At 36.9% G+C, this 26,669-nt stretch overlaps 1 protein-coding gene across 1 annotated transcript in view; it reads left to right on the top strand.

Annotated features, from left to right (window-relative positions):
• dos (daughter of sevenless) overlaps positions 1-26,669 on the top strand; it is a 68,564-nt gene that overhangs the window by 25,968 nt on the left and 15,927 nt on the right. The window contains exons 2-5 of the mRNA XM_089089862.1: positions 7,696-7,824; positions 12,435-12,609; positions 16,138-16,947; positions 21,825-21,997. Of these exons, the coding sequence (XP_088945988.1) occupies positions 7,696-7,824; positions 12,435-12,609; positions 16,138-16,947; positions 21,825-21,997 (1,287 nt within the window). The remainder of the gene's footprint in view (positions 1-7,695; positions 7,825-12,434; positions 12,610-16,137; positions 16,948-21,824; positions 21,998-26,669) is intronic.

Raw genomic sequence — 26,669 nt, 5'->3', positions numbered from 1 at the left:
TATCCCCTTGCAGCTCTACGAATCCCAACCCTTAAAGAAGGCAAGTACCATCTGGTTTGTAATTTTGGATACTCCATGCTTTTGGGGGATAAACCCTGTTCCCTAATACGCCTCGCTACTGCAGTTAACCAAAACACACTCCACAGGAACAAGCTTGATCCAGTGCACTGCAGAACTGATTGTTTCACTAATTCATTAATTTTTTTTTCACTAGTTGAGTGATAATTCTTACTTAGTGCTTAGTAAGTTGTTTGAGGTAGTGTAAATTAGTTGTAGCACTAGCCATAACTACAATAGCTATTCTTGTGAAATGATTCTTGTCATATTTTTCAGGTTTCTTTTGTATTGATTTCAATTTTTTGGTTGACTTATAGTTTTTTCTTTTCAAGATTAATGCATAATAATTTTCACAAAATGTAGGTAAAGCAATATTTGTAAGTGAGAGCCATTTAGAGGATAAGATTTATTTTATCTTTTCTTACAATGAGAATTGTTGGTTTTAAATTTGACTTTTTATTTGTTATGTACTGATGCACAGCTATTTTGTATTTTGTGCATTAAAAACGACATTATTGCTCAAAAAGGCTCTATGCATGGAGACTGTTGGATTTCAGCTGTTGTCATAAAAGGTAATAAATATCAAAATTAAAGGTTATAAAGGCCCATATTCAACCTCAGAGCACCACTGGCTCAAAATAATCACCTGAGAAAGATGGAACAGAATAGACCAAATTGATGGTTTCAGAGCAGCTCCATAATAAGGAAAAACCAAAGGCTGCTCTGATGGTCTGTCTTGGAAAACGAATAGATTGGGAAATTTATCAGAAAGCCTCTTTCTGTGATGACATCCCATTTAGAATAATTTCCCAGAAAGTATTCTTGTAAATTATGCAGAATGAGTTTCAACCATTTCATACAATAAATTAAAAAAAATCTAAATGGTCAACCCTTATTACTGTCATTGCTGGCAGTGGGGTTCGTACAAAAAAAATTGGCCCCTCTTTTGGTAAAATTCTATCTATGTCTGTCAGAAAGAGGGAAATATCTCACCTTGTGTGTTATGTTTTTAACCTATTATCTTGCATGTCATCTGCTAGAACTTGATCATTTAGGTAGGAATCAATGTCAATCCCAAGTAGTAAAATAGTCCCAAAGGCTGAGATGCAACTTAAACTGATCTGTCTTCATCAAGATAAGTCGATAAGCCTTGCTGTTGACCTCTGCTGGAAGTGAAGCCTCATTTGTATTAAGTAAGTTTACTAATATTGACATTTAGCTAATACACATTTTAGAGTTAGGATTCTGAACTAAATTTAGCCAACTGTGCTGCTTCGTCTTAGAGGCAAACTTCTGTTTCTTCTTGTATCAGTTTCCCATACTCATTGAAGGCCATTAGGCCAAATATATCAAAAATATAACATACAGCTATGTTAGGCACTTATGAGCTGGGGGGGGGGGGCTTGTTGGTCTTTTCCCTTGTCATTTGTACATCTGATACAAACATTCAGTCCTTTGAACAATGGATAAGTCTGTATGATTTCTATGCAGTAATCAATGAATAAGCCCTGGACAGAAAAAAACAAACTTCTAAACTCATTCTTGTACATAAAGTAGGGTCAATCCACGCCAAATCATCCAATCGTGACTGCGCGTGAAATTCCAATTTTGCTGAAAAAATTCTCAGCTGTGCACTTCATGGATATTACAAACATTATTTTTTTTTTTTTTTTTGAAAGCTATTCTTTCGGGAAAAAATTTCCAAATTTTAAAAATTAGCAAAAAAAGCGGTTTTTTGAAAAAAAAAAATCCAAAAAGTTGGTATTTTTTTTACAATTATTTATACAATTATCTACATATCCCGGAGAGATTGGATAGAAAAAATTGGGGCAATCCGATAACGACGGAAGAACTGACGGCCAACCGAAGTTTTTGAACCCTTGTGCGAAAAAGCAGAACTTCAAAAATCTGTAAATTCTTAACGGTAAGAGCTAGGATACCATTTTTTTTTTTATTCTTGTCCTCTTGTCACCAGGTACAAAGGAAAGTTTTGCATTTTGTCCTATCGCTTTTAGTTTCGGAGATATTTTCATAGAATTTTGACAAAATTGTGAAAATTGTCACTTTTCATCCGCAAAAAAAGCTCTGTAGGCAACGCTATCCAGGAAAACTACTTATCAGGTCCTAGACTACCAAATGTGACCTACCTGAAACCTTAAAAACCTCGATGGCAAAATTCTATCCTGATTTTTAAAAGAAGATTGAAGTTCGACCGTTTTTCAAGTTTCCTGTTATCATAAAAATGCAGATTCTTGTATCGCCAATTATTGCATTTTTATTTGGTTAGCGAACATATCTTTTAATATGGCCACTCATGCTGTATCTCGTGTAACCAATCTCAAACTTTTCTAGTTTGAATGTAATTCATCAATTCAGGCACCTGGTATTCTTAGTATGTAGCATAGTATACTTAAGTTTTTTAGCCTACCCTTCATGTGAACTTGTCCGGAAATGGCTGATTTTATGTTTCTTGAAACAAATAGACGCTTCTTCAAAACTACTTAGATCAATTAAGTTAGAAAAAAATGAAATAATGAAAATAAAACAATTAATGGTTGCTTTCTCTGCTTTTCTTCTTGTAAGTTTTGAATGTTTCTGTAACAACGGCTACTACATCCGGCTCTAAAACAAAGTTTCTTGCGGAGCGACTCCGAGACTCAGGAATAGGCAGCTTTTGTAGTAAGTTAGCAGCTGGTACTATGCACGTGTCGTCAGGCCGAGGCCAACGAAAACTTGAACATGGTCCATTTGGGTGCATAAACTTAGCTTCAACTTCGCCACTCTCCTCATCAATGCTTACAACACACCCCATCCACCAATCAGAGCCATACACACAGGCTACGTAGTCTCCCGAGTCCAGATCGGTTAAAAGGACGTTCTCGAAATCTAACCGCAACACAATAAATTCTTCTCTTGGAAGGATAGTACCCAAATCCGATAAAACGCAAGCACCGATATTATTTTTGCCTTTGGGCCTAAAACTGTGAAATGACTGAGTTCCAGGAATAGTAAGAGCTTTCTCAAAGCGGTCTTCGAGGCAACTTTCAAAGTTTTCATTAACGTTATTTGACGAAACGCAAAATACTGTAATGTTGGGTAGGGACTTATCTGCCCGCTCATAAAGATCGTGTGCCGTAAGTATCTGATTGTCAAATGGCCTTTGCAAGCTGGTGCGAGCTGCTAGTCTTTTCACAATACCGCCAATCCCATCACCCGCATTCTTTCCATGACACGAAGCAAACAAAGTCCACTCAGCATCTAACCCAAAGCCACTGAAATGGCAGCTCAAATTTAGAAAGTTTTTTCTGTTTTTGTACTGGGATCCTGCACCGTCGCTGAAATAATAGATTTTGAAAAGGCCGGGAATCATAGCCTTAACGTGAAGCAATACGACTTTCAAAAAAGCGTGAACTGCAGCAGTGTTATGGTCCATGTGGTCGCTGATAACACACAAACTGTTGCTGAACAGGCTATCACCCCTACGCCAATATACCACAAACGGATGTAATGTTGCCTGAGAACTTTCCCAGTGAAAACCCTGAACTGTGTCTTGAACCAAAAAGGAAAAATTTTCTGCAAAGTCTAAAAGCAGGAGGACCTCATTGGAGCCGAGATTCTGCTTTAGTTGGTCTATGTAATTTTGCTGACGGACTGAAATGAAATGGTGTACTATAAGGTTCCGGATTGGCTCAACGAAATTCGGTATGAACACATCTATCGTTTCTTCTACGTGTCTAAGAACTGTTCGGTCCACATGTACCCACTCTTTATAGGTCACTGAATCAGATTCAGCTAGTTCCTCCCAGAGAAAACTCTCCAAGTCGTTTTTTTTATCAACACATACCGTGCACTTGTTTAGCATGCACATTTCATTTCTGATAGAGCATACAACTTTGGACATGAAATGCTCGAGCGAAATCCTTATATCAGCGCCTAATGATTTAAGCTTAGCATTTTGGTGGTACAGACACACACATACCGAATGAACCCCACTTGAGCCAGCTGTAACACACCAGGGGGGCTTAAGCTCAGCAAATTTGCTGCGTCCGATTTTGAAATCCGGCTTGTCCTCATTGTCCTTCTTAAATAACTCGTAAAGCTCAGAAATATTGGCCAGCAGTAATTTCTTTTGTTTTTGTTCCCTTTTGCCATCGATTTTTACGGAGACGAAATCTTTCTTGCCTGGAAGCTGCCGGCTGTTGACGTCAGATTCATAAAATTCCAGAACAGCCTAAACTACATGTGGCTTAAGAACATTAGGTGGCTTTTTTTAGGTCAAAAGAGGCAATATTCCTCCCTCCATTCTGATATTCCTAGCTTTTTTTATGATAATGCATTTTTATGATAACAGGAAACTTGAAAAACGGTCGAACTTCAATCTTCTTTTAAAAATCAGGATCGAATTTTGCCATCGAGGTTTTTACGGTTTCAGGTAGGTCATATTTGGTAGTTTAGGACCTAATAAGTAGTTTTCCTGGATCGCGTTGCTTACAGAGATTTTTTTGGGGATGAAAAGTGACAATTTTCACAATTTGTCAAAATTCTATGAAAATATCTCCGAAACTAAAAGCGATAGGACAAAATGCAAAACTTCCCTTTGTACCTGGTGACAAGAGGACAAGAATAAAAAAAAAAATGGTATCCTAGCTCTTACCGTTAAGAATTTACAGATTTTTGAAGTTCTGCTTTTTCGCACAAGGGTTCAAAAATTTCGGTTGGCCGTCAGTTCTTCCGTCGTTATCGGATTGCCTCAATTTTTTCTATCCAATCTCTGCTGGCTATGTAGATAATTTTAAAAAAAAGTTGAAAAAAAAATACCAAATTTTTTTATTTTTTTTTTCAAAAAACCTCTTTTTTTTCGAATTTTTAACATTTTTAAATTTTTTCCCGAAAAAATATACTTCAAAAAAAAAAAAAAAAAAATCCTGTTTTTCATATACATTTATTGCCCCGCTGATATTTTTCTAAGAGCAAATTGAATTTAAAGCGCCGTCATTATTGGTTGATTTGGCGTGGATTGACCCTGTATAAGGAGCACATCCCAGCAAAGGCTGTTTACAAGTCCTCCTCTGATCGCCCATGGATCACTACTGAAATCAAAGGTCTTAGAAAACAGCGGTCGCAAACGCTTGAAAAAGATTTGTGCAACAAAGTTGTTGCCTTCTGCTGCAAAGCCAGCAAATTGTTTGCTGCAAATCATGTTGATCCATCTCTGTTTACCAACTACAAAAAAAGGCACGATTCAGTAAAGAAGCTGACAGGCAAAACCCGCAACCATCACTGACAGAATCTCAAAGACGACAACTTTTATTTGACAACATCAGAGGTGAATACTTTTTTCACTGGTATATGCACCACTTTCCCAAGCTTTACGAGACAAGAACTTGAAACTGTTCTCTAAAAATCTAGACAATACAGCAAGCAACCGCCAATACAGCCTCATCGAGTTTCTCATCAATTACTCAAATTAAAACCCAAGAGCTCATCATATCCTGGCAAAATTTCTGTGAGACTTCTGCGCAAATTTGCTTTGTTCATAGCAACTCCTCTAGGAAGTATCCTTAATCTGTGCCTGATTCTCCACAAATTTTTAAATATTTAGAAACAGTCATACATTAAAGTGATACCTAAGAAATCATCTCGTAAAGCGCGGTGATTTAAGACCGATTTCCCTAACCCCATGTATGGCGAAAGTTACAGAAACGTTCATTTCAAAGCTACTTTTGAACATCATAGAGCCCCAGTTAGACCTTTATCAATATGGATGCCTTCATGGCTCCAACACCTCAGTGTATCTTGTGAGACTGTACGATGATATTCTATCCTGGCTAGAGAAGGGCAAATCGTTTGTAGATCTTGCCATTACCGACTATAGAAAAGCATTTGACTTTATCCGGCACCTTGTTGCTCTTGAAAACTTAAGTGAAACGGGTGCAAAAACTGACCTATTGCTTTTAGTTACTGACTTCCTGTTTGGCTGTAAACAGTGTATCTTTACCTTGAACGGAAATGACACAAAATCTTCATTTCTTCCTATTACCTGTGGTGCCCCTCAAGGTACTAGACTTGCTGGTATCGTTTTCCTGGCTGTCATAAACTACATCCTTCAATACTTCAAGGATAAATACAAATTTGTGGACGATTTATCCTTCCTACTGAAATATGTAGGCTACTCGAAGGAGACTTTGCTGTACCAAAGTTTGACCCTAACATTACTAGCATGTTTTGCATTTGTGAACTTGTAAGTCTCACTCTCAATGAAATGAAATGGGGGTTAGCCCTCTAAAAACCGATTTCCATGAGCCAATACTCCTCTTCCAATCTGTAAACAGTAAAAAGATACTGGGCGCTACTTTCTCAACTGATTACAGATTTAGCAACCATATGAATGAGCTAGTCCGCAAAGGCTACGCTGCCCTGCAATCACTTGTTACAAAAGATTCAGTTTCAATGGGAAGTCAATAACACTGGCCTACATGACTTAAGATCTGCCTGGATTAGAAGACGCATGTCCTGTTTGGGGCCCGAGTGTCTAGTTAAGCTCCAGGATAAACCAAGATATTGAGGCCATTCAAATACGTGCTTGTAAAATTATGATGAGAAAAAGTTATACTTCCTACGAAAAGGCCCTCAATTTACTGGGACTTGAGTCACTTCACAACCACTGTCAAAATCCTATGATCAAATTTGGACAATTCATGCTAAGAAGCTAAAAAAAACAGGCATATCCTCCCCCTGAATGCACCCCTGAACACACTCACCAGAAGACATACAAGCTGGAGCCACTGTGTTGCCGCACAACGCGGTATCAGCATTCTTTTGTTCCCTTTTACACGGGTCTATTTAACAGCATAAGATAATCGTAGTTTGTGTTTGTGCAATTTTATGTATATTGTAAACAGCTCAGTTTTAGTGCTTCTTAGTGCTATCTTGGGTGTGTCAATATATATGTCTATATGTCTCTGTCTATTTGATAATTTTTAATATATCCCCATAATCTTTTATTTTTATAACCTCACTCGCCTGTTTGTGTACGTATTTAAATTGTGCCTTAAAATGCACACTAGTCATGTTTTTGACTTCCTGCAACAAATATCTGGTACTGGTCCCTCTTTAGGCTTGGAATTGTATACATCATGTTCATATTATTAAGTGATTAAATGTACTTCTTTTTGTAAATCCAAACTAATTGAAAACTGCTGATGGAAGATTACTTCTCAAATTATTTTAAACAAACTAGACCATATTTAACAAATAGATATAAAATTTGAAATATCTCTTATCACATTAAATTTATACCATCTATTATTCTATTGCTATAGAAACTATTGAATTATGTGTCAGAGCCCCTGTACAGAATTAAAGGCACTTGTTTTTCACACTATTCTCGGGGGAATAAAATTGCCTATGATAGGAGTGATGTTTTGTATAATATTTAGCGTCCATACCACCCTTTAGCTTCCCTTTTTTCGGTTTAGTATACAAATTTTGTTATAAGGTACTTTTAATTACTATAAACATTTAGAAGCTCTTTGCATTTCTTCAATGGATAATTTATCATATCATTGAAATCAAATGCTGTATGCATTCAACTGTACATGTTTCTACTATTGTAATTATATGTAACTTATTTTATAGAAATGGAGACGAAGATTTTTCCGGCTGAGAGATTCTGGTGAACTTCCTGGACAGTATGTACTTGAATATTTTGCTGATAAAAACTGCAAAAAACTCAAAGGGCAAATTGACTTGGATCAACTTGACCAGGTATTGTTTAAGTAGTTTGTTTACCTGTTTAACCACAAATATTTCATCTTTTCCCTTTGTATTTTGTATTTTGCTCCATTGTAAAATTTCTATTTGCCTTTTTGGGAAATATGCGATATTTTATGGTGTTTTATGCCCATTTCGTTGTGTTTTTTATGTAAAAAGGAAAACCGAGGTTTTCAAAGTTTATTTGTCAAGTCGCTAATAATCATTTGAACCTTAAAGAAATAAAGGATGGCATAGCTTTCAAATGGCAAAGTGCCATTATGCCCCTGAGTTCTTAAACTTGACCACTTTATTCAGTTAAAGACATTGTCTAATAATGAAATTTGTAACATTACCAGACGAGCAACAATGATCTATTCTGCCACCTTTCACGCCGATCAGTAGACTTACCAGGCATCAGAACAAAAGGCAAACCGTCAAGCCTTGTAGCAGAGTTGCGAACTCCTTTGTGCCTTTTCATTAGTAGATTAAACAAGTGACGATTTTCTTGTGTCTTTTTTTATTGTAAAAGTAGCATAATTCAGCATTTAATTTGAGTTATATAATAGCTATTCGAATAAACGAATTTATATGAATCCTAATTTTGTTCATGTGTGCAGGTTATAAGGTATTTTTTGTTTTATAGAGTATATATACACAGATTTTTCAATTATTTTTAAGTAATGAGAGTTGATACTTAAAAACAAAAAAAATTCTAATATGAACATCCGCTCTTTGGAGTAATTAAATTAAAGAAAAAACAAGTTTTTTTTAACTGAAAGTAAGGAGCAACATTAAAACTTAAAATGACCAGAAATTATTCCGTATATGGAAGAGGCTGTGCCCTCCTCAACGCCTCCCTCTTTGCGCTAAAGTTTTTTATTGTTTTAAAAAATAAAGTTTTGAGACAGAGTCAAACTTTAGCGTAAAGAGCGAGGCGTTGAGGAGGGGATAGCCCCTTTCATATGCGCAACAGTTTCTGATGGTCTAAGGTTTTAACGTTGCTCCTTGCTTTGAGTTAAAAAACTTGTTTTTTTTTTAATTTCTGAATATTCATAATTAATGCAGGTTTTGATTTCGGTTCATCATTCATTAGAAGTTAAAACAAAATTTGCTAATTAATTTTACTTTTTTTTTGCGAAATGGCTTTCTCGAAATTTTGTTCTAAACTTCTATATTTGTATGTTTTTATTACGTATATTAGGGAGTTCGCTCCCTAGTTAATACCTTGCCCTTTACGCTAAAGTTCAAATTTTGTTCGAATCACAAACCTGAACCGCAAAGGCCGGTTAGTTAGAATAGACAGCTCTTTGAAATTAATTAAAAAAACTTTAGCGTAAAGAGCAAGGTATTGACATGGGGGCGAGCCCCCTCATATACGTAATAATTTCAGTTTGTTTTAAGTTTGAATGTTGCTCCTTACTTTCAGTTGAAAAAAAACTTGTTTTTCATTTAATTTCTCATCGTTTTTTAAAATAATGCTGGAAAATCCGGTGCCCCCTTCATAGAAAAGTCCTTTTCCCCAAGGAAACATCCTCCATGGAAAGATCCTCCCCCGTAAGCCCCTACTCCGACCCCCCCCCCACCAGAAAAAAATCCCTCCTGAAAATGTCTGTATACTTCCCAATAACCAATACTATACGTGAACAATGGGCAAAGTTGATGACTTGCAGCCCCTCCCCCGGGAACTGTGGGGGATTAAGTCATCCTCAAACACATATTAATTAGATTTTCGACTATGCTGAACAAAATGGCTATCTCAAAATTTTTTTGGGTGACTTCGGGAAAAAAATGAGCGTGGGAGGGGGCCAAGTTGCCCTGCAATTTTTTTGGTAACTTAAAAAGGGCACTAGAACTTTTAATTTCCGTTAGAATGAGCCCTCTCACGATATTCTAGGACTACTGAATCGATACAATCACCCCTGGGGGAAACAAACAAACAAATAAACACGCATCCGTGATCTTTTTTCTGGCAAAAAATACAAAATTCCACATTTTTTTGAAACTTCTACAGTAGGGTTCACTGATACGCTGAATCCGATGATCTGATTTTCATTAAAGTTCTATGACTTTTAGTGGGTGTTTTCCACTTTTTTCGAAAATAAGGCAAATTTTCTCAGGCGCGTAACTTTTGATGGGTATATTTGAAATCAGCGTAAAAATCTGATTCTTTTCATATATCTATTGGCATCAAAATTCCGTTTTTTGGAGTTTCGGTTACTATTGAGCCGGGTTGCTCCAGTTCGTTACCACGAACTGTTTGATTTATTTTCTTACTATTCAGGGGATGGGGTTCTTAGGCTTTCTTTTATGTAGATTCTAAGAATAGGGTAAAGGTACCAATGATTCAACAGTCTTTGTAAAAATCACTTCTACTCCGGAAGGCTTAATTTAAAGACTTTTGGTTTGAAAAGAGTTTCAGTATGTAGGAAAAACATCTATGAATCTAACTGTTTGATTAGAAGTTTGAAGTTTTATCAGAAAGGTTACAAAACTACAATTTTCTTAAATTGGAGCGTTTTCACCCACAAATTCGACAGAACAAAAAAGTTACCTCTTTTCAACGTAAGTCGGAACCCTATTCGACACATATCGAATTACTTGGGGAATACTTGTGGACGGATTCTGGTGGATTCGACATGCCTATTCTTTTAATTTATTTCTTCGTTTCTTTTCAACTTTTTTTAATGTGTAAATGTATAAAACACTATTCACATAGTTGAAGCAAAAAACGAAAAAAATTGTCTCAAGTATAGGGATAAAATTGGATAATCATATGGAGTGTAATCGTGTGACCTAGGTCTCTATAATATAATGTTTGATAAAATAGTGTGATATAGGTCTCTCTATAAACGCTATCTGGAATGGCCCACTTCTTCTATGCTTTAATGGTCCAGCAAATATTTCTTTGTTGTTCACAGTGAAAGTGTTATCAACATTTGGCCATTTCAAAGTTAATCTACCATTTTATTCCACTTTAAAAAATTTTAGTTTTGACTATCCTTTGTCAGAAAAGTCCAGAATTCTTGAAATATGCATGCCCTACTTAAGATTATTAGAAGTTTGTGACAGCGAGGAGTTTAATGTGTTCCATCAGCGTTGTAGATGGGATAGGCTCTAAGAAAACGGGAGTGGATTTCAAGAATTTTAAGAAGTTTATTGTCATTATATTTGACTAGGTGGAATTTATTTTCATATGTAAATTCTTAGCTTTGTCCAAAACATGGGTAGGATTTTGATGGGGTCATTTTTGATAGTTCTATGATGTACTTCAAGGATCAGCAGGTCATCTACATATTAACACCTTTGAGGGAGTCTTACCATATCATTTCACTAATCAATACAACATATAAGTGGTCGTAACAAGGTTCTTTGAGGAATTCCATGCTCATTAGAGAGGGCTTCAGAGAGAACATTTTGTATTTTGCAGCTTGGGATCAATTTGAAAGAAACATATATAGAATTTACTAAGAGAGGGTCTAGTTCAAAGTTCTTCAGTGATAAATGAATTAAGGTGTTGTGATCAACCAAGTCAAATGCTTAAAAATATGAAGATGGCATGAGGCAAAGCAGCAGTTCCTCAGATAATGGAAAAATCTAGCATAATATCAGTAAAACTACGATTAAAAAAGACTTCAATTTTTTTTCCATCTGAAATATAATTACAAATGATAATCATCAAAATCTCTTGTTGTTTCGTTTCTCATCTGTTTTACATGTTCAGTGAAGTTTCGACAGAGTCACATATTTCGACAGGGCCCGTTCATGCCTGTCGAAAATTTCCACAAGGTTACTGCATGATATTCCCAAAAGAAATGAATCTCTTAGTAGAAGCCAACATCTACATTTAATTCGGCTGAAGGAACATTTTTAGTCGGTCTGGTATTCCACTACATCAGACAAGAATTTTTGACACTTGGAAAATTGTTATGTCAATATAATATTAGCTGCCATTTTAACTTAATTTTATCAAGAAAAAGCCAATGTGGCTACATTTTAGAGAAGATTGGATGTATCTTGATGTATTTTTGTTGATCCCAACTTTTTTTTTGCAAAAAAAAAATAACCAAATAAAGACAGTTTGAACATTACATGGCTAAAAAATTGTTTGGAGCTCATTTTGTGTTGAAAACAGGAAACTGATTGAATTGAATATTCTTTTCTTATCTGGGTGTATCAGATGTAGTGTCCATGTTTTGCATTGTCAAAATATAACAACGGCTTCAAGAGATGTGTTCCAAGTCACGACTAAGCAGAGTTATCCTGTTTTGAAGGAAAATTTCGACAGTGGTTCCAAAATTGCATTGTTGAATCATTGGTGCCTTTACCCTATATGAGCATAATAGTGAAACGAGACACGAAATCAACAAAAACAAAATTTTTGAAAATACTGAATACTGTGTTTTAAATTTTACCTCTTCGTTTTATCTTATTACCTTTTTAAATTTTACCTCTCCTCCACTCTCTCTCCCCTTGCTCTTCCTAATCTGTAAACATAAATTCTCTTTGCCTGTAGTAGCCTACTTGTAACTTTCGCCTCCTTTTGCTTTTCCGTATTTAGTATTCATTAATATTTATTTTTGCTGCAAGCAAACTGCTTTCAATTATTAATCTTTCTTCTGTAGTGTGACTCTGGCCTTTCATTAAAAGACAGCAAACATCAATATGAGTTTATGTTTGACCTGCAAACTGCAAAGCGTGTGTATTATCTTGCTGCTGAAACTGAAGAAGAAATGAATAAATGGGTAGAGTACATCTGTCAAGTTTGTCGACTAAAAATGTTTCCACAAGATGGTGAAGGTAATTTTTTTTATATCGAGTTTTTGTATTCAGGTTTTTTTCTCCTTTTTTTCATACATGTTTGGTGCAGGCAATGAGCAATAAACTGTGATTTTATTTTTTGCAAGGAACTCTTTAATTATAACTACCGTACTGTAACGCCAAGCTTTTCAATCTAGGGTGTAGTAAAAAAAAGGACAGGCCTTACGAAAATAGTTCCGTTTTTGAAGAAAGGCAAAAAGAAGTAGAGAGAGGAAAGAAAATGTAAACTATCTAATGGACGTGTTGCTACCCCCTCCCCCCTATTCCAAAGTGTTACGCCATGAAAATAATTGTATACCAACATCGAATGATGGGAGGTATTTCCTTTTTACTGGTCAAAATCACATCTATAATGTGCATCGTATTAGTTTTGTAATGTGACTGTTTTAGTTATGCTTTTGAATTTCGAGAAATCTCTTGAAGTTATTGTACTGTGCGACTATGTGTAGGAAAATTTGAGTGTGGAGAGTGGTGGTTCAACAGAAAAAACAAAAATAACTATAAGGAGTTAATTTTTTTGTTCTTTATTTTAATACAAGCACTACAGACTAGACTGTGCGGCGCACTCTACCTAGAGGTGCCGTGTATGGGGAACGGGCGTGCCTCTCCCCCCCCCCCCCGAGCTAAGTTTGCTAGTAGGGGAAAAATAAATCTGCACGTACTGTGATCTTGCCTCATTTTTCCAACTTGACATTTTACCGGCTTACCGTAGTTTTTTTTTTAATTTTACCATATTAGAGAAGGAGCTTGTCTATATTTTCGAAGTGAGGAGGGATTAGTAACGATGCAAGGAATTAGTGAAGAGGGAGTAGATGTAGCCCCTGTAAGAAAGGTAATAGTAGGAGTAGCACCAATGCTGGATGCTTTCTGCAAGTCTAAAATTTTGTTTCTAAGGGTTTGATGTTTCTACTACTGACAATTTACTACCTCACCAAGCTGTCTGAGACCAACATAGCTGCCCTTGCTAATCCACCACCCAAATGTATTCAAAGCACTGCTCTTTACCCCCTCCCATGAAGTTTAACCACGCCTATTAAGTCCCTTAAATCCCTTATTATTAACTCTTTCCACACGTTCAGAGACGGCCTGCTTTTCGTTAGCCCTAGACAGATTGCCAATGGGCACAATCTTTAGCAATTTCTTATCCTTCATTTCCAAAACATGACCCAGTCATCTTTACTTTTCTTTATTGTAGCCCTAAAAAGCGGGACCGAACCAGTTTTCCATGTGGCTTATTGGTATACGGTGAGTCAAACGGCGACCTTTCGTTTGACAATTCCTCCAGAAAGTGTTTAACAAATTCCCTTTGCCTTTTGGAGCGCCCACGCTTCAAAGCTGTGCTTAACCACTGTTATTACTGTTTACAACAGTTTACGCAGAACATCTTTAGTGATTTTCTATGGTGGGGAGAGAGGGTCGTCTGCCCTCCCCCTTGGAAAGTAAAAGTGAATTTTTAAATCCCCCTCCTTTCCCTTTGATACATTTTCGGTCACCTGTGCTTACATACATGTCATATTTGATGCAAATGACTGTTGGTGTCTTTACTGTAATCATACAAGTCCTGTAAAGATAATTCACATCCAACTCGTTTTTTTTTAAGTTAGTATAGCACAAAACGCCAGTTTTTTTTTGTGGATAAACAATTTAGAACGGTTGTGATATTTTCACAATCTATTCAGGCTTAAAAAAACTAAAATGTATTATGCAAATAATGGTCAAAATCTTGAAATTGGGGGGGGGGATTTCTGGGGTACAACTCAAGTCTGAAAATAATGCGAAAAACAACAAGCATTTTTTTCATGCTATTTCTCCAGAATAAATTTCAGATGCGAAAAGAACTGTTCTTTTTGTACTCTAACTTTTACATCTTTAATGCATCTATCATCTTTGTTAAAAATACTAAGGCGAAGGTAGGCGAAGCTATCTTGTTGATTGATTTTCACGTTACCTGAAATCCCCTCTTCACCTTCATTTATCCCCAGTCTAAGTGATCTTAGTCTTCTTGACATACATTTTCATGCCTATTCTTGCACACTAACTCTTGAAACCTCACAAAAAATTCATTTATTTTGGTAACATTTTTATCTAGGAATCGACTACTAAACTCATCTCCTATCTTAAACACAGCAATATTGCTCTCATACATAGCACCAATTACTTTAGTGTACTTATCTGGTATGTCATACAAGGACAGAAATTTGTCAAATTAGAAATTACCGCTCAACTATACTTCACAATGGAGTTAATGAGTGCAATTAGCAATTATATTGCTTTCGTTTGCCCTGCTGTGTATCCAGTAAAATCATAATAACAATATCATCCTTGTTTCTCCTAGCCTTTGAGTAGTTTTGTGCTATGTTAACTACAGGGTGTTGTCAAATATGTAAAACATCGTCAGAGCACGTAAAGTACCGTCAAAGTGCGTAAAATAAGTAAAATACCAATTTTACGGGGGTCCGTAAAATTACGGTAAAATACCCGATTTTACCGTGACCAATTTTACCATTTACAACACTAAATTTACAGACTTTCAATGTGTTGTGTCCTCTTTCCATACGTAAAAATAGTTTACTTCAGAGTTCTACTTAAACACGTAGTCTTCCTATAATTTCTGTTCAAAAAATTACCAATATGTAATTAAAATCACTCTCCACGTATGCAAAATGCTCGTTAAAGTAAATGCCTTTGGTGATTTTCAATTTTGGACGAAACAATTCCGCCCAAGGCCTTTCCAAAATGGAAATATCAAAACAGTAAGATATTATGCAAATTTATTCGTAGAAGCTACAGTGATGACAGTGGTCAAATATGGCTCTGAAGCATGGGCGCTCCAAAAAACGGATGAAGATTTGCTAGATGTTTGCCAGAGAAATTGCTTAAGGATTGTTCTGGGTACCTGGCTGACTGAATGTATTTCAAACAATAGGCTGTACGAAAAGTGTGGTTCAATACCGCTCTCTAGGACTATAATGAAAGAAAGTATGAGGTGGTTAGGACACGTTGTGCGGATGAAGGATGATATATTGCCGAAGATTGTTCTTTTTGGCCAACTGTTTAGTGATAAACGGAAATCAATTCACCCTTGATTGGGATGGGAGGATTTTATATAGAAATATTCAAATAAATTGGGTCCTCCATTAGAAGGTTTGAAGAGAGATGTTGCGAATGGATTGGAGTGGAGGAGGAACATCCATAGCTATGTCGACCTCTGATAGATTGGTGCTTCTGTGAGTTGTTATTAGTAGTAGTATTAAATGACTTGTTATTCCCGAACACTATTGACAAAACGGCCTTCCTCTAATTCTCAACTGATTTGGTTTGCGGCACTCGGGGCTGAAAGGGTAGTTGATTGCCTTCCGTTTTTTTCACTAGTAGTGTAATATATATCTAAAATTTTTCTTTGCTAAGACAACGCTGCCTTGTTACCTGGGGCACTATCTTATCATTAAGGCAGCCATATGCAAATACTTTATGATAATATCATTAAATGATGTTTTTTTCTTTCAGCTGAATCGGAGTATACAACAACACGTTTTGTTTCTGTCGCCAGACATTCCCTAGAATCGTCATCTGTTAACCAATCCATGGAAAGAAATTCCCCCACAGATCTTTCAACACCTCCCATATCGCCAACTAGTAGCTCTGGACCTTATGTATCTCTGAGTGAATGTTTTACTGGACGGCGTCCATTCCCTGGTGTAAAGGACGAGGTCCATATTTCAGAGTCGTCATATGACGTTCCGAGGTCACAGTACCCTGTATCAGATAGTGACTCCATGGACAGTGTTCAAAGTCCTGCCTTCAAGACGGTCGGACAGTGGGATTCTTTCTCACGAGAAGGATCAATAACTAAGCTAGGATTTAATAATAATGCTCCAACGCCTCCAAGGCCTCCAAAAATACATCCCAAAGTGATAAGGAATAACTCATCTGAATGCTATATGAATGTAGCAGATTGTATGATTGAAGATCCGAGAAGCCCTGGTGTCAATTTTTATGACCTGCCGAGAACCCACCAGCCAGAATTAACATTAAGGAGGCCTTCTCGCCGCCACTTCTATACAAACGCATCTTTAGTTGATGAGAATAGTCGTTTTAGTTATGATTTTGTTGATACTCCCGTGCCCATTGTTGAGGGAGCTGCTTCTCCACCATCAATTAACCGGTCTTTAAAGCCAAAGACGCCAGTGTTGACACATTCTCCAGTGCCTTTCAATTCTCCATCAGTTAGTCCTGGACCACTCAGTTCTTCTTTACAGTCACCACCCATGGTTAACAGAAAGCTCAAGCCAAAGACATTGAACAACTCCTTTGAAGGTAGACTATCTTGCTTCCTTTTTTTCTTGCCCAATATTTCTTTTGAGTTAAACAAAAAAAATAAAAGGATTTAGATCCTGCGGAGCCATTGATGGCTTAAGGAGGCCCTAAACGGTCAATTATATTGATCAAAAGTTTCCGTCAATCGATTGACGTGTGCTCCAATCAACCTTCAATCGACCCATCAATCAGCCCTTCAATATCGACCAAAGCTAATCTAGCACACTGCTTTTGATCAGAATGATTGAGTTATTCAAACTTTCTATCACTGACCATCAACGCTTGCTTCAAGCGTTAAACAGATTCCTAGACGGTCAATCATACTTTAGTCAATCGATTGACGGAAGCTTTTGATCAAAATGATTGACCATCGACGGCCTCCTTTATAGGTTGTCGAATCGACTTTTCAGTTGCTGGGTCTTTTTTCCAAGGATAAGTAACAAACCTATTGCCCAATCTCTTTGGGGGAGCAGGGAAATATCCCTCTCGTAGTCACAACATGTGCTAGCTTATCAGCATATCTAAAACCAAATTCACAAACAAGCAGGGAGGTCTTGAAGCTATTGAAAAAAGAATTATTGAACTAAAAGGAACTGTAAAACATGATAATATAACTGAAGACATTGAAGATGTGAATAAATCATCGACGAAATACTAAAAATCATATCTCTACACGAACAAGAGGGGGAGGTGGAAGTACTATGAACGTAGAGGCTCTAACGGCTGCTGCTTTTGTATAGTTGCATTTCAAAAATTTTGCATGTTTCCTTGCTTGGTCAAATGTATGCGTTTTGCTCGACTAAGCCGGGAGAAAAATAGCTGCATTATTTTTCAGTTATATTTAATTATCATGAAATTATACACGAAACGAAAAGGCTTATCTGTCCAATATATCATTTTAAAGGAGGGCGAAACTAAGGTTTTTATGCTTTTTGTTGGAAGTTTTCTGTTTGAGGTGACTAATGTTGCTTCACTTTGTATATACTGTACGAAATAAAATTATAAATAGAATATATTCGCAATGGGATTTGCCTAACGATGAAACCATTCATAAAAAGATTTAGCGAAAGTCATAAGCTATCTAGAGCTAGCACTAAAGTTCTTGTTTTTTTAATTTAGCCAGTCTATTAGAAATCTTCATTATCAATCCTTAGCTTCGGAAGGAAAAACTATATAGCAACTTAAACGTACGCTAAAAATAGAAATAAAAGTAACAAGGAAATAGTAGAATATATTGTGAAAGTTTTCTACCTAAACTAGTCAGAACTAGCCTATCAGATGCATCTTGTTTTGAATGCCGTGCTATTTAGGTAAGTCTCTTCGTTAGCTGGATCTCGACATTAGTTTTTCAATGTATTGTCACTTCATTGTATATAAGGCTTTTATTGTGTTAGAGATATTTTTCTCTTTTTCTTGTTTTTCTTCTTCTTTTTTCTTCTTTTTTTTTCTTAAGTTTAATTTCTAGTGTTTGTGTATTTAGTATTAGTGTGTTGTGCAATAGTAACTGAATGGCCTCACTCATCCTTTCAGTTTTGTCCCAGTTTTGGCCAATGTTTATCATCTCCTGTGGAGCAAATATAGCTCTGCAAGAATGACCAATGTATTACAATCCACTAGTAAAATCTTTCTAACTTTAATGCTCATTTTAAGGAAAATGTCATACACCATGTTAATTCTGATAAAACGATTTATCAGAAATAGAATTAAAGCTGGGAGTTTTGGTTTCTATCTTAAAAGAAGTTTTGTGATTTAAAATCTTTCGGTACTGTTCCAAACATGCAAGATTTTTTTTTATTTAGGACCCCTCATCCCCTTCGAGGATTTTGGGAAAGTATAGTAGAATATGAAAACAATTGGAGATAGGGTGGGGATAGAGTTTTCTATCTATTTCTGTTGCCCCTCCCCTGTAGTTTTGGCTGTGTCCCCTTAACTCGTGTCCTTGCAATCAGCTTATGCATAATTTTCAAATTTATATTTCAGCTTGATTAAATCTTCTTTTTTTTGCATGTATAGAACAGATCTGTCATTACAAAACTCAGGAAATGCCAAAGGGAATCTTTTTACATTAAAGATTAGAGGGGAGGTGGGTTTGTTTTCCAAGACCAAGGCCAAAAATAGGAGGATCTTCAGGGATATTTCAGTGGTAAAGATATTTTTTCCGAATGGGCTAGATTGTTTTATTTCTAGGGGGAAAACATGCATGATAAAAAATTTGTTTTTATTTGTGTTTCCTGCCTGGGCTATGCTCAGGGATATTGCAGGATATCATGCAAAGAAGCATCACAGAAGATTGACCAATTATAATTTAATTGGCCAGTTATAATGTAACGCCATCATGGCGATGTTTTGGGGCCACTCCTTTCAAAATTTAATTGAACAGTGCTTGATATGCTGCTCTGTCCGGCCCTTTAAGATGTATCTTTGTAGGCGAACAGGATTTATCTCTTGACGTGCCTTTTTTTTCTCTTCTTTTTTCTTTTTGTCTCTTCTTTTTTCTTTTTTTGTTGTTCACAAAAAAATTTCAATTTTTTTTTGTTATGGTCCTGAACAAGTTTGCTTCCAGGATCTTTATTATTATTGGTGTTATGTTTTATTTGTATTTGAATAAATTGAATTGAATTGAATTGCCTGAACCTGTGCAGTTGTTGTCTTCTAACTTTGTATGTGATCGCCTCTGGTGGCTTAAGTGTTCTTCTGGCTTCTTCATTTGGGACATAGTTAGTAAATCTAATCTTCGTTGTCCGGCGAATGCATCTCATTTCGAATTCGAGAAAGGTGTGTTCGTTTTTAGTATTTTCTTGTCCATGTTTCATAGCCATACAGAGCAATGGAAATAATTAGCCTGTTAAAGAGGAGAATTTTTAGGCGATTCGAAAGGTGGCTGCACTTCCATAAGTTTGAGAGCTTTCTGGAATGAGAGGTGATCAATGCCAGGTGGCGTCTGACATCAGTAGTGTGGCAATTATCAGTTGTTAACAGACTGTCGAGGTAAAGGAATCAGTCCACTATTTCCACTTGCTCACTTGTGATTACTATAGATGAAGGGAGAGGTGTCCTATAGATGAAGGGGGAGGTTTCCTATAGATGAAGGGGGAGGGGTCCTATAGATGAAGGGAGAGGTATCCTATAGATCTGAGGTGTCCTTGCATGACGTAACCATGACTTTTTTATTATTAAATTGCTAATATGTACTTCAAACTGTTTCGTTGCTTGTGAGGTGCTGTCTGCCGGTAATTAGAGGGCTTCGATTGTCGCAGCTAGATGCTCAACATTGTCAGCATCAAATAGGATCCCGCCTGTTTTTGTCCCATATTCAGCCGGGTGTTAGGAAGAGGATGGCATGCAGGAAAAATGTTGAACACATATGAGGAGAGGATATGTTCCTAGATGATTCTGCAAGTTGTCGAGAATTCATCAGAGACCTGTTCAGTAGTCAATATTTGGCTTTTGAGGTGGTTGTCCATGCCCTCAGCTATTGTGAGGATTTTATCTGGTACATTATTGTGTTTGTCGAAAATCAATAAATAGTTGATGTTCAACTCGTTGTATCGTTCCATCAGTTGGCCTACTGTGAAAATTTGATCATTAGTTGATCGTACTGGTCGAAAGCATACTTAATTAGTATGGTATAGATTGAAAACATAATTTGAGCCAATTTTATTGCTCCACAGTAACACCGTCTTGTCCCGGAGGTTTGCCTTGTTTAGAGATTCTGTGGCCGCTTTGGTCTCTGATTTTGGTGGAGGTGTCGGAGTTAAACACGCTTACGACGTTCAGATCTGCAAGTACTTATGGGTTTAATTTTTTCTCGAGGTGTTCCTTCCAATCGGCAAGCTGCGTCTTTGATGTCATTTCAGTGTTTGTCCATGATTACGGGCGCTGGAAGCTCTTTTCTGGTTACTGATTTCCTGACTATTTTGAAGAGTTCGTGGCTTTTGGCTTTCTTGAACTTTATTTCATCATCGTTACACTTACACGGCTGCATTGGTCTGTTAACTAAAGTTCAAAACTATCTGGTGCTTTCACGCCGGAAAAAGTGCTTAACATTTAAGTGCACCCAAGAATTCATAATATATAAAGTTCATAATATTACTACTACTAACAACTCACCGCAGCACCAAGCCCCCTGAGGCCAACACAGCTACGCACGCTCCTCCTCAATCTCAATCTATTTAAAGCCTCCCTTTTTACACCCTCCCAGGAAGTTTCATTTCCTTTAAATCTTTCTTTATGACGTCCTCCCACCCAAGACGGGGACGACCTTTTTTCCCTTTAGCCCTACACGGTTGGCTGAAAAGGATAATCTTTGGTAATCTGTTATCCTCCATCTGCAGAACATGCCCTAGCCATCTCAACCTTTCTTTCATTATAGCCCTAGAAAACGGGATTGAACCACATTTTTCGTACAGCCTACTGTTGGAAATACGGTCAGTCAGCCAGCTACCCAGAACAATCCGTAGGCAATTTCTCTGGAAAACACTAGCAAATCTTCATCCGCTTTTCGGAACGCCCATGCTTCAGAGCCACATTTGACCACCGCCACCACTGTAGCTTCTAATATTCTAATCTTGGTTTGCAGATTTATCTTCCTATTCTTCCAAACTTTTTTTTAACTGCGAAAAAACACCCTGAGCCTTGGTTATTCTATTTTTTAACATCTTTACTGCTCCCACCGTCTTAACTAATAATACTACTAAAGTAAGTGAAGGTACCCACCTGATCAATCTTTTCGTTATCCAACATCCTCTTGGTGAGTTTCTACTTTGTTTCTAACATACAAAAGTACTACTTAAATTGAACAAGTTCACTTTTGCTGGTGTTAAATTCACTCTTCTTTGGATTAAAATTTTTATTACTTTTTTCATTTTTTATTATAGATTCAAAGCATCAACGAACCCGAGCTGCCCCTTCGCCAGTACCTCCTTTAGATACTTCTGACGAATTTCGACACTTACCCCGACCAAATACGAATCGAATCCGACATCATTCTGATGGTGGACGGGGTGCTTATGTTGTGAGACGAAGCTCAAGTACAACCAGTTTAAATCAGGTATGTAGTGATTTATTAGATAGAACAATACATCCAAAGTGTCATAGGCCTAAAAGTGTGTGTTGAACTATTAGGGCTTTGAGTGAATCTACAAATGTGCTGACCTGAATTCCAGCTACAAATAATGCTGATATAAAACAGCGGAAGAAGTGAGTTGCTACAGAACTAAACTTTGGGGGGTAGAAAGAGGGTTCTTAGTGACGAAAAGGACTAGGATGAAAATATTCTTTTGGTTAAAGCATTGGTAATGCCGATTTCTTTTCATTTTATTTGCGTTTCTGAAGTCGAAGATTTCTACTGACCCGAAGAACAATCTCGTTGCTTCCATACTTGTTTTTTTGATAGGTCGGTCTTAGCTCTTCTAATGTAGGACTCCCTCCCCCATCACTCGATTTTTTTTCCGAAATATATTTTTTTTATAGGATGTTATCAGAGACTCATAAGTAATTTTATCAAGGACTATATGTTTCTTTTCATCTTGTTATTGTATGAGGTAAAAAGTGCGTTTCAATTATTTTTAAAGTACCAGGAACACCGACATTAAATAATGTTTGCACTCCTCGACCCATCTTGTATCAATTCATATCTTAATACCGTGAATTCCTAAGATTTTTCTTTTGGTTGTTTCAAAATTATGAAGTTTTTGGGACAATACAGTGTTTTCATCAGTGTTGCCGTGTTTAGCCCTGAAAATAAGTAAGCAAAGCTTATTAGCTAATTTTGACAAGGGCTTTAGGTTCGTTAACTTTAAACATCAGAAATGTGTTGATTTCCAGAGACGACTGGACTTTCAAAAGAAAGCTAAACCCTCTTCAACTTTTTAATGCCGTAATTTTGGCTTATTTTTGCTGATTTTCGCCCATGTTTTTTTTATTTATTGGGACAACCCAAAATTGCGTAACTGCATATAGAGGTATTTTTTATTAAAAATTTAATTCTCTATTTTTCCTGATTTTTGGTGATTTTTCGCCCATCTTTTTTTTGAATTTAGTGGGAGCTACTACCCAAAACTGTGTAACTGCATTTGGAGGTATTTTTCATTAAACATAGAATTCTCTTTAATTTAGTGGGTGTTACTACCCAAAACTGTGTAACTGCATTTGGAGGTATTTTTCATTAAAAATTGAATTCTCTTTAATTTAGTGGGTGTTACTACCCAAAACTGTGTAACTGCATTTGGAGGTATTTTTCATTAAAAATTGAATTCTCTTTAATTTAGTGGGTGTTACTACCCAAAACTGTGTAACTGCATTTGGAGGTATTTTTCATAAAAAATTGAATTCTCTTTAATTTAGTGTGTGTTACTACTCAAAACTGTGTAACTGCATTTGGAGGTATTTTTCATTAAAAATTGAATTCTCTTTAATTTAGCGGGTGTTACTAGCCAAAACTGTGTAACTGCATTTGGAGGTATTTTTCATTAAAAATTGAATTCTCTATTTTTCCTGCTTGTCGTCTAAAGAAGTCCTGCTTGTCGTCTATTTCAATTTAATACACCTATGGATATATAACACAATTTATTATAATGTGTTGTTCCCAATACTAAGAGATCTATCCCTCTCTCGCTCCTGGAATCTTTAATATGATGTCCCTTATAGTTTCTTATGTTTTCCTTGCAATGCGACTATTTTTGATGTCTTGATTGAAGATGCTCCTCCCTCCCCTTCTTGACCGGACTCCCTTGAGTCATCATCAGACTTTTTACACAATTTCTGAAAATGAGTTATTGTGCTCCGAAGAGTCCTCTAGTGGGTCCATTATTTGAGTTTACCGTCATTTTTTATATGAAGTAAGGGAGATCCAGGGAGATCATTTTTATACATTCCTGAAAAAGGCTTTTGTCAGCTGTGCCTCTCACTTAGACTATCTGTTTTGGCATTTTCTCCAATTAGCCATGGATTGATGGCAACTTGATTTTAATTCAAAATGTCCTAGCGCTTTACTTGACAAAGCGCTTCAGGAGTGAGGAGAGATCCGATTACCAAAGGTTGCATATCAAACATTTTGGAAATAAATATGTCTCCACCTAGTAATCTTCCATTGGGCCTTCATCCATATTGTATTTGCAGAGGTTTATTTTATTTTAAGAGGTTCCACTGTAACTGAACCACCGTGTAACTGAACCCCTGTAACTGAACCACCGTGCAACTGAACCACCGTGCAACTGAACCACCGTACAACTGAACCCCCGTGCAACTGAACCCTCGTGCTACTGAACCCTCGTGCAACTCCCATTTAACTAAACCCTAACTGAAGCACCGTACAACTGAACCACCGTGCAACTGAACCCTCGTGCAACTCAACCACCGTACTTACATTGGGTAAAACACAAGTTAGAATCTTTACATGTTCAACATTGTTGGAATTGTTTGCTTTTTTTAAGTCTTTATATAAATTACTATCAAGATGATTTATAAAAATGCTCTTTTTTGTTGTCACAAAAACAAAGAAAATCGGACGTCATAAACTCTTAAATCCAGATTTATTTCACTTTTTTATGTCTGTTAATGGGGGTTCCCTTCACCCTGTTACTTTCTACAGGTTTAAGCGTTTACCTCCCGCCCCCGTGGAAAAACTTCCCCTCCTCCACGCACGGAAACCTCATCACCTGGAAAATACCCCCGCGCGGAAATTATGGTTTTCAAAATTTAAAAATCTTCTTCGGGTCGTGTTTTTTTTTGTTTAATTGAGAAGTTCTAAGGGAAGTGGGAAACAGGAATTTATGTGTAAATCTTGCCCTCCCCCCTCCGTGCAAATACTTTCTTCTCATGACAGATCCTCCAGAAAACCCACACGCAAAAAATTTCCGTATGTTTCCCAATGACAAATAATCTCTGTAAGCAATAGACAAATCAAAAAACTTAAAAAGGAACTGAAACTTCTGCAATGGGGTTATCTGATTGTTTTGTAGCTAGGAAGAGAGGGAGATACCTCAAAGGGTGCATTTTGATGCCAAAACATCTCAGCTCTCATTGAGTCTTCAAATAAATACAGAATTAGTTCTAAGGGAGAGACGACAGGAGGATGGAGTTAGAAATTGTTTGATAATCTCCAGGCATTTCTAGTCTTTTTTTATAAGCCGAAAGTAATTGGAGACTAACCAACCGCAAGAGGTATTTTTTTTTGGGGGGGGGGGGGAGAGATTTTCCACGGGTAGATATTTTCTGGGAGGGGGGTATTTTCCGTGAGGTATTATTTTCCTCGGGGTATTTTCCTTAAGGGGTGTTTTTTGCGGGGGGGGGGGGTTAAACGGCGGCTCTCACCGTCTACATACTGTAATTTTTTCTACCACTTTGCTTATTTTGTTGTTTTCATTTTGTGGTATTTTCTAAGCTCGTAGTTGTTTATCGTTTGGTTTGAAAAAGGTTAATTACCTGCTTCGGTGCAGTGGTTCAGTTGCACGATGGTTCAGTTACACGAGGGTTCAGTTACACGGTGGTTCAGTTTCACGGTGGTTCTCTTACACGATGGTTCAGTTGCACGGTGGTTCAGTTGCACGGTGGTTCAGTTGCACGGTGGTTCAGTTGTACGGTGGTTCAGTTGTTGCACGGGGTTTCAGTTACACGGGAGTTTAGTTAAATGGGGTTGAGTTGCACGGGGGTTTAGTTGCACGAGGGTTTAGTTAAATGTGGTTCAGTTACCCGATGGTTCAGTTACACGAGGGTTCAGTTACAGGGGTTCAGTTGCTTGTGGTTCAGTTACACGGTTGTTCAGTTACACGCACACCCTTTTAAGATGAAGTAGATAAGATCATGCGTTACCAACCTATTACAGGAGGTAGGAGATTTGAATACGAATTCATTTATATCAAATATTCCGAAAATTAGGTTTTGTGCTCCCAAGAGTCCTTTATTGGATCTTCATTTATTGTTTAAAGTCGCAATGTTTTATTTTCTTCACGCGGAGTTGGGGAGATCCATTGTTATCAAAGCGTTAAAGGATCCAAATTATCGAGAGAGATGTTCTGAATCTGAGTTAACCTGCTACCTAGAGTTTTCATTGGGTTGGTATATCTTGGTTTAATTTGCAGAAGCGCATTTTCTTCACAGTAGGTAGGGGAGATTGATTGTTAATAAAGCGGTACGAGAGTTAGGAAAGATACAAACACTAAATGAGTCCAAACGCTGTGAAAGCGAGCTATTACTTTCCTAAAAATTGTCTCTTTTGATTGTATTTGTAGAAGCATGTTTTCTTCTCAGGGGTAATTGACATCCAGGTGCTCCCCTCCTTCTGAGAAAATCGTCAAAACTGCCACAAAATCCTGCAGATTCCTGTAAATAAAGGAAACGATCAAAAATGGGGTTTTTAAGACCAAACGAGAATACTGAATTTCACCTTTTACTTTTAGATAAGAAAGCTCTTTTCGGACTTCCTGGACAAATTTTTCTGTGGGATCGGTAGCTAATTGCTTATATGCGTTAGAATCATTTAAAATTTCTCTGACTTTTTGTCGTAATCATCTAAATCCAATGCGACAACAGTATTGCCTTTATCTGCTTCAGTAATAATCCTGGAATGATCTTTATGTAGTGAGCGTAAGATTAACTATACATTTTTATTATCTTTTCTTATCATTTTTATTAAAGAAATTATCTTTGCAGATTCCTGTGTAATCAGCATTTTAAATACGACTATAGAGTAAGAAAATCGGTGATTTAGAGCTATATAATCG

Source organism: Artemia sp. Qi Xiang Cuo, chromosome 5 (genome assembly GCF_049724085.1).
Source record: "Artemia sp. Qi Xiang Cuo chromosome 5, ASM4972408v1, whole genome shotgun sequence".
Taxonomy (NCBI): Eukaryota; Metazoa; Arthropoda; class Branchiopoda; order Anostraca; family Artemiidae; genus Artemia; species Artemia sp. Qi Xiang Cuo.
Note: the sequence above shows the minus strand (reverse complement) of the source record. Positions and strands in the feature narration are given on the sequence as shown.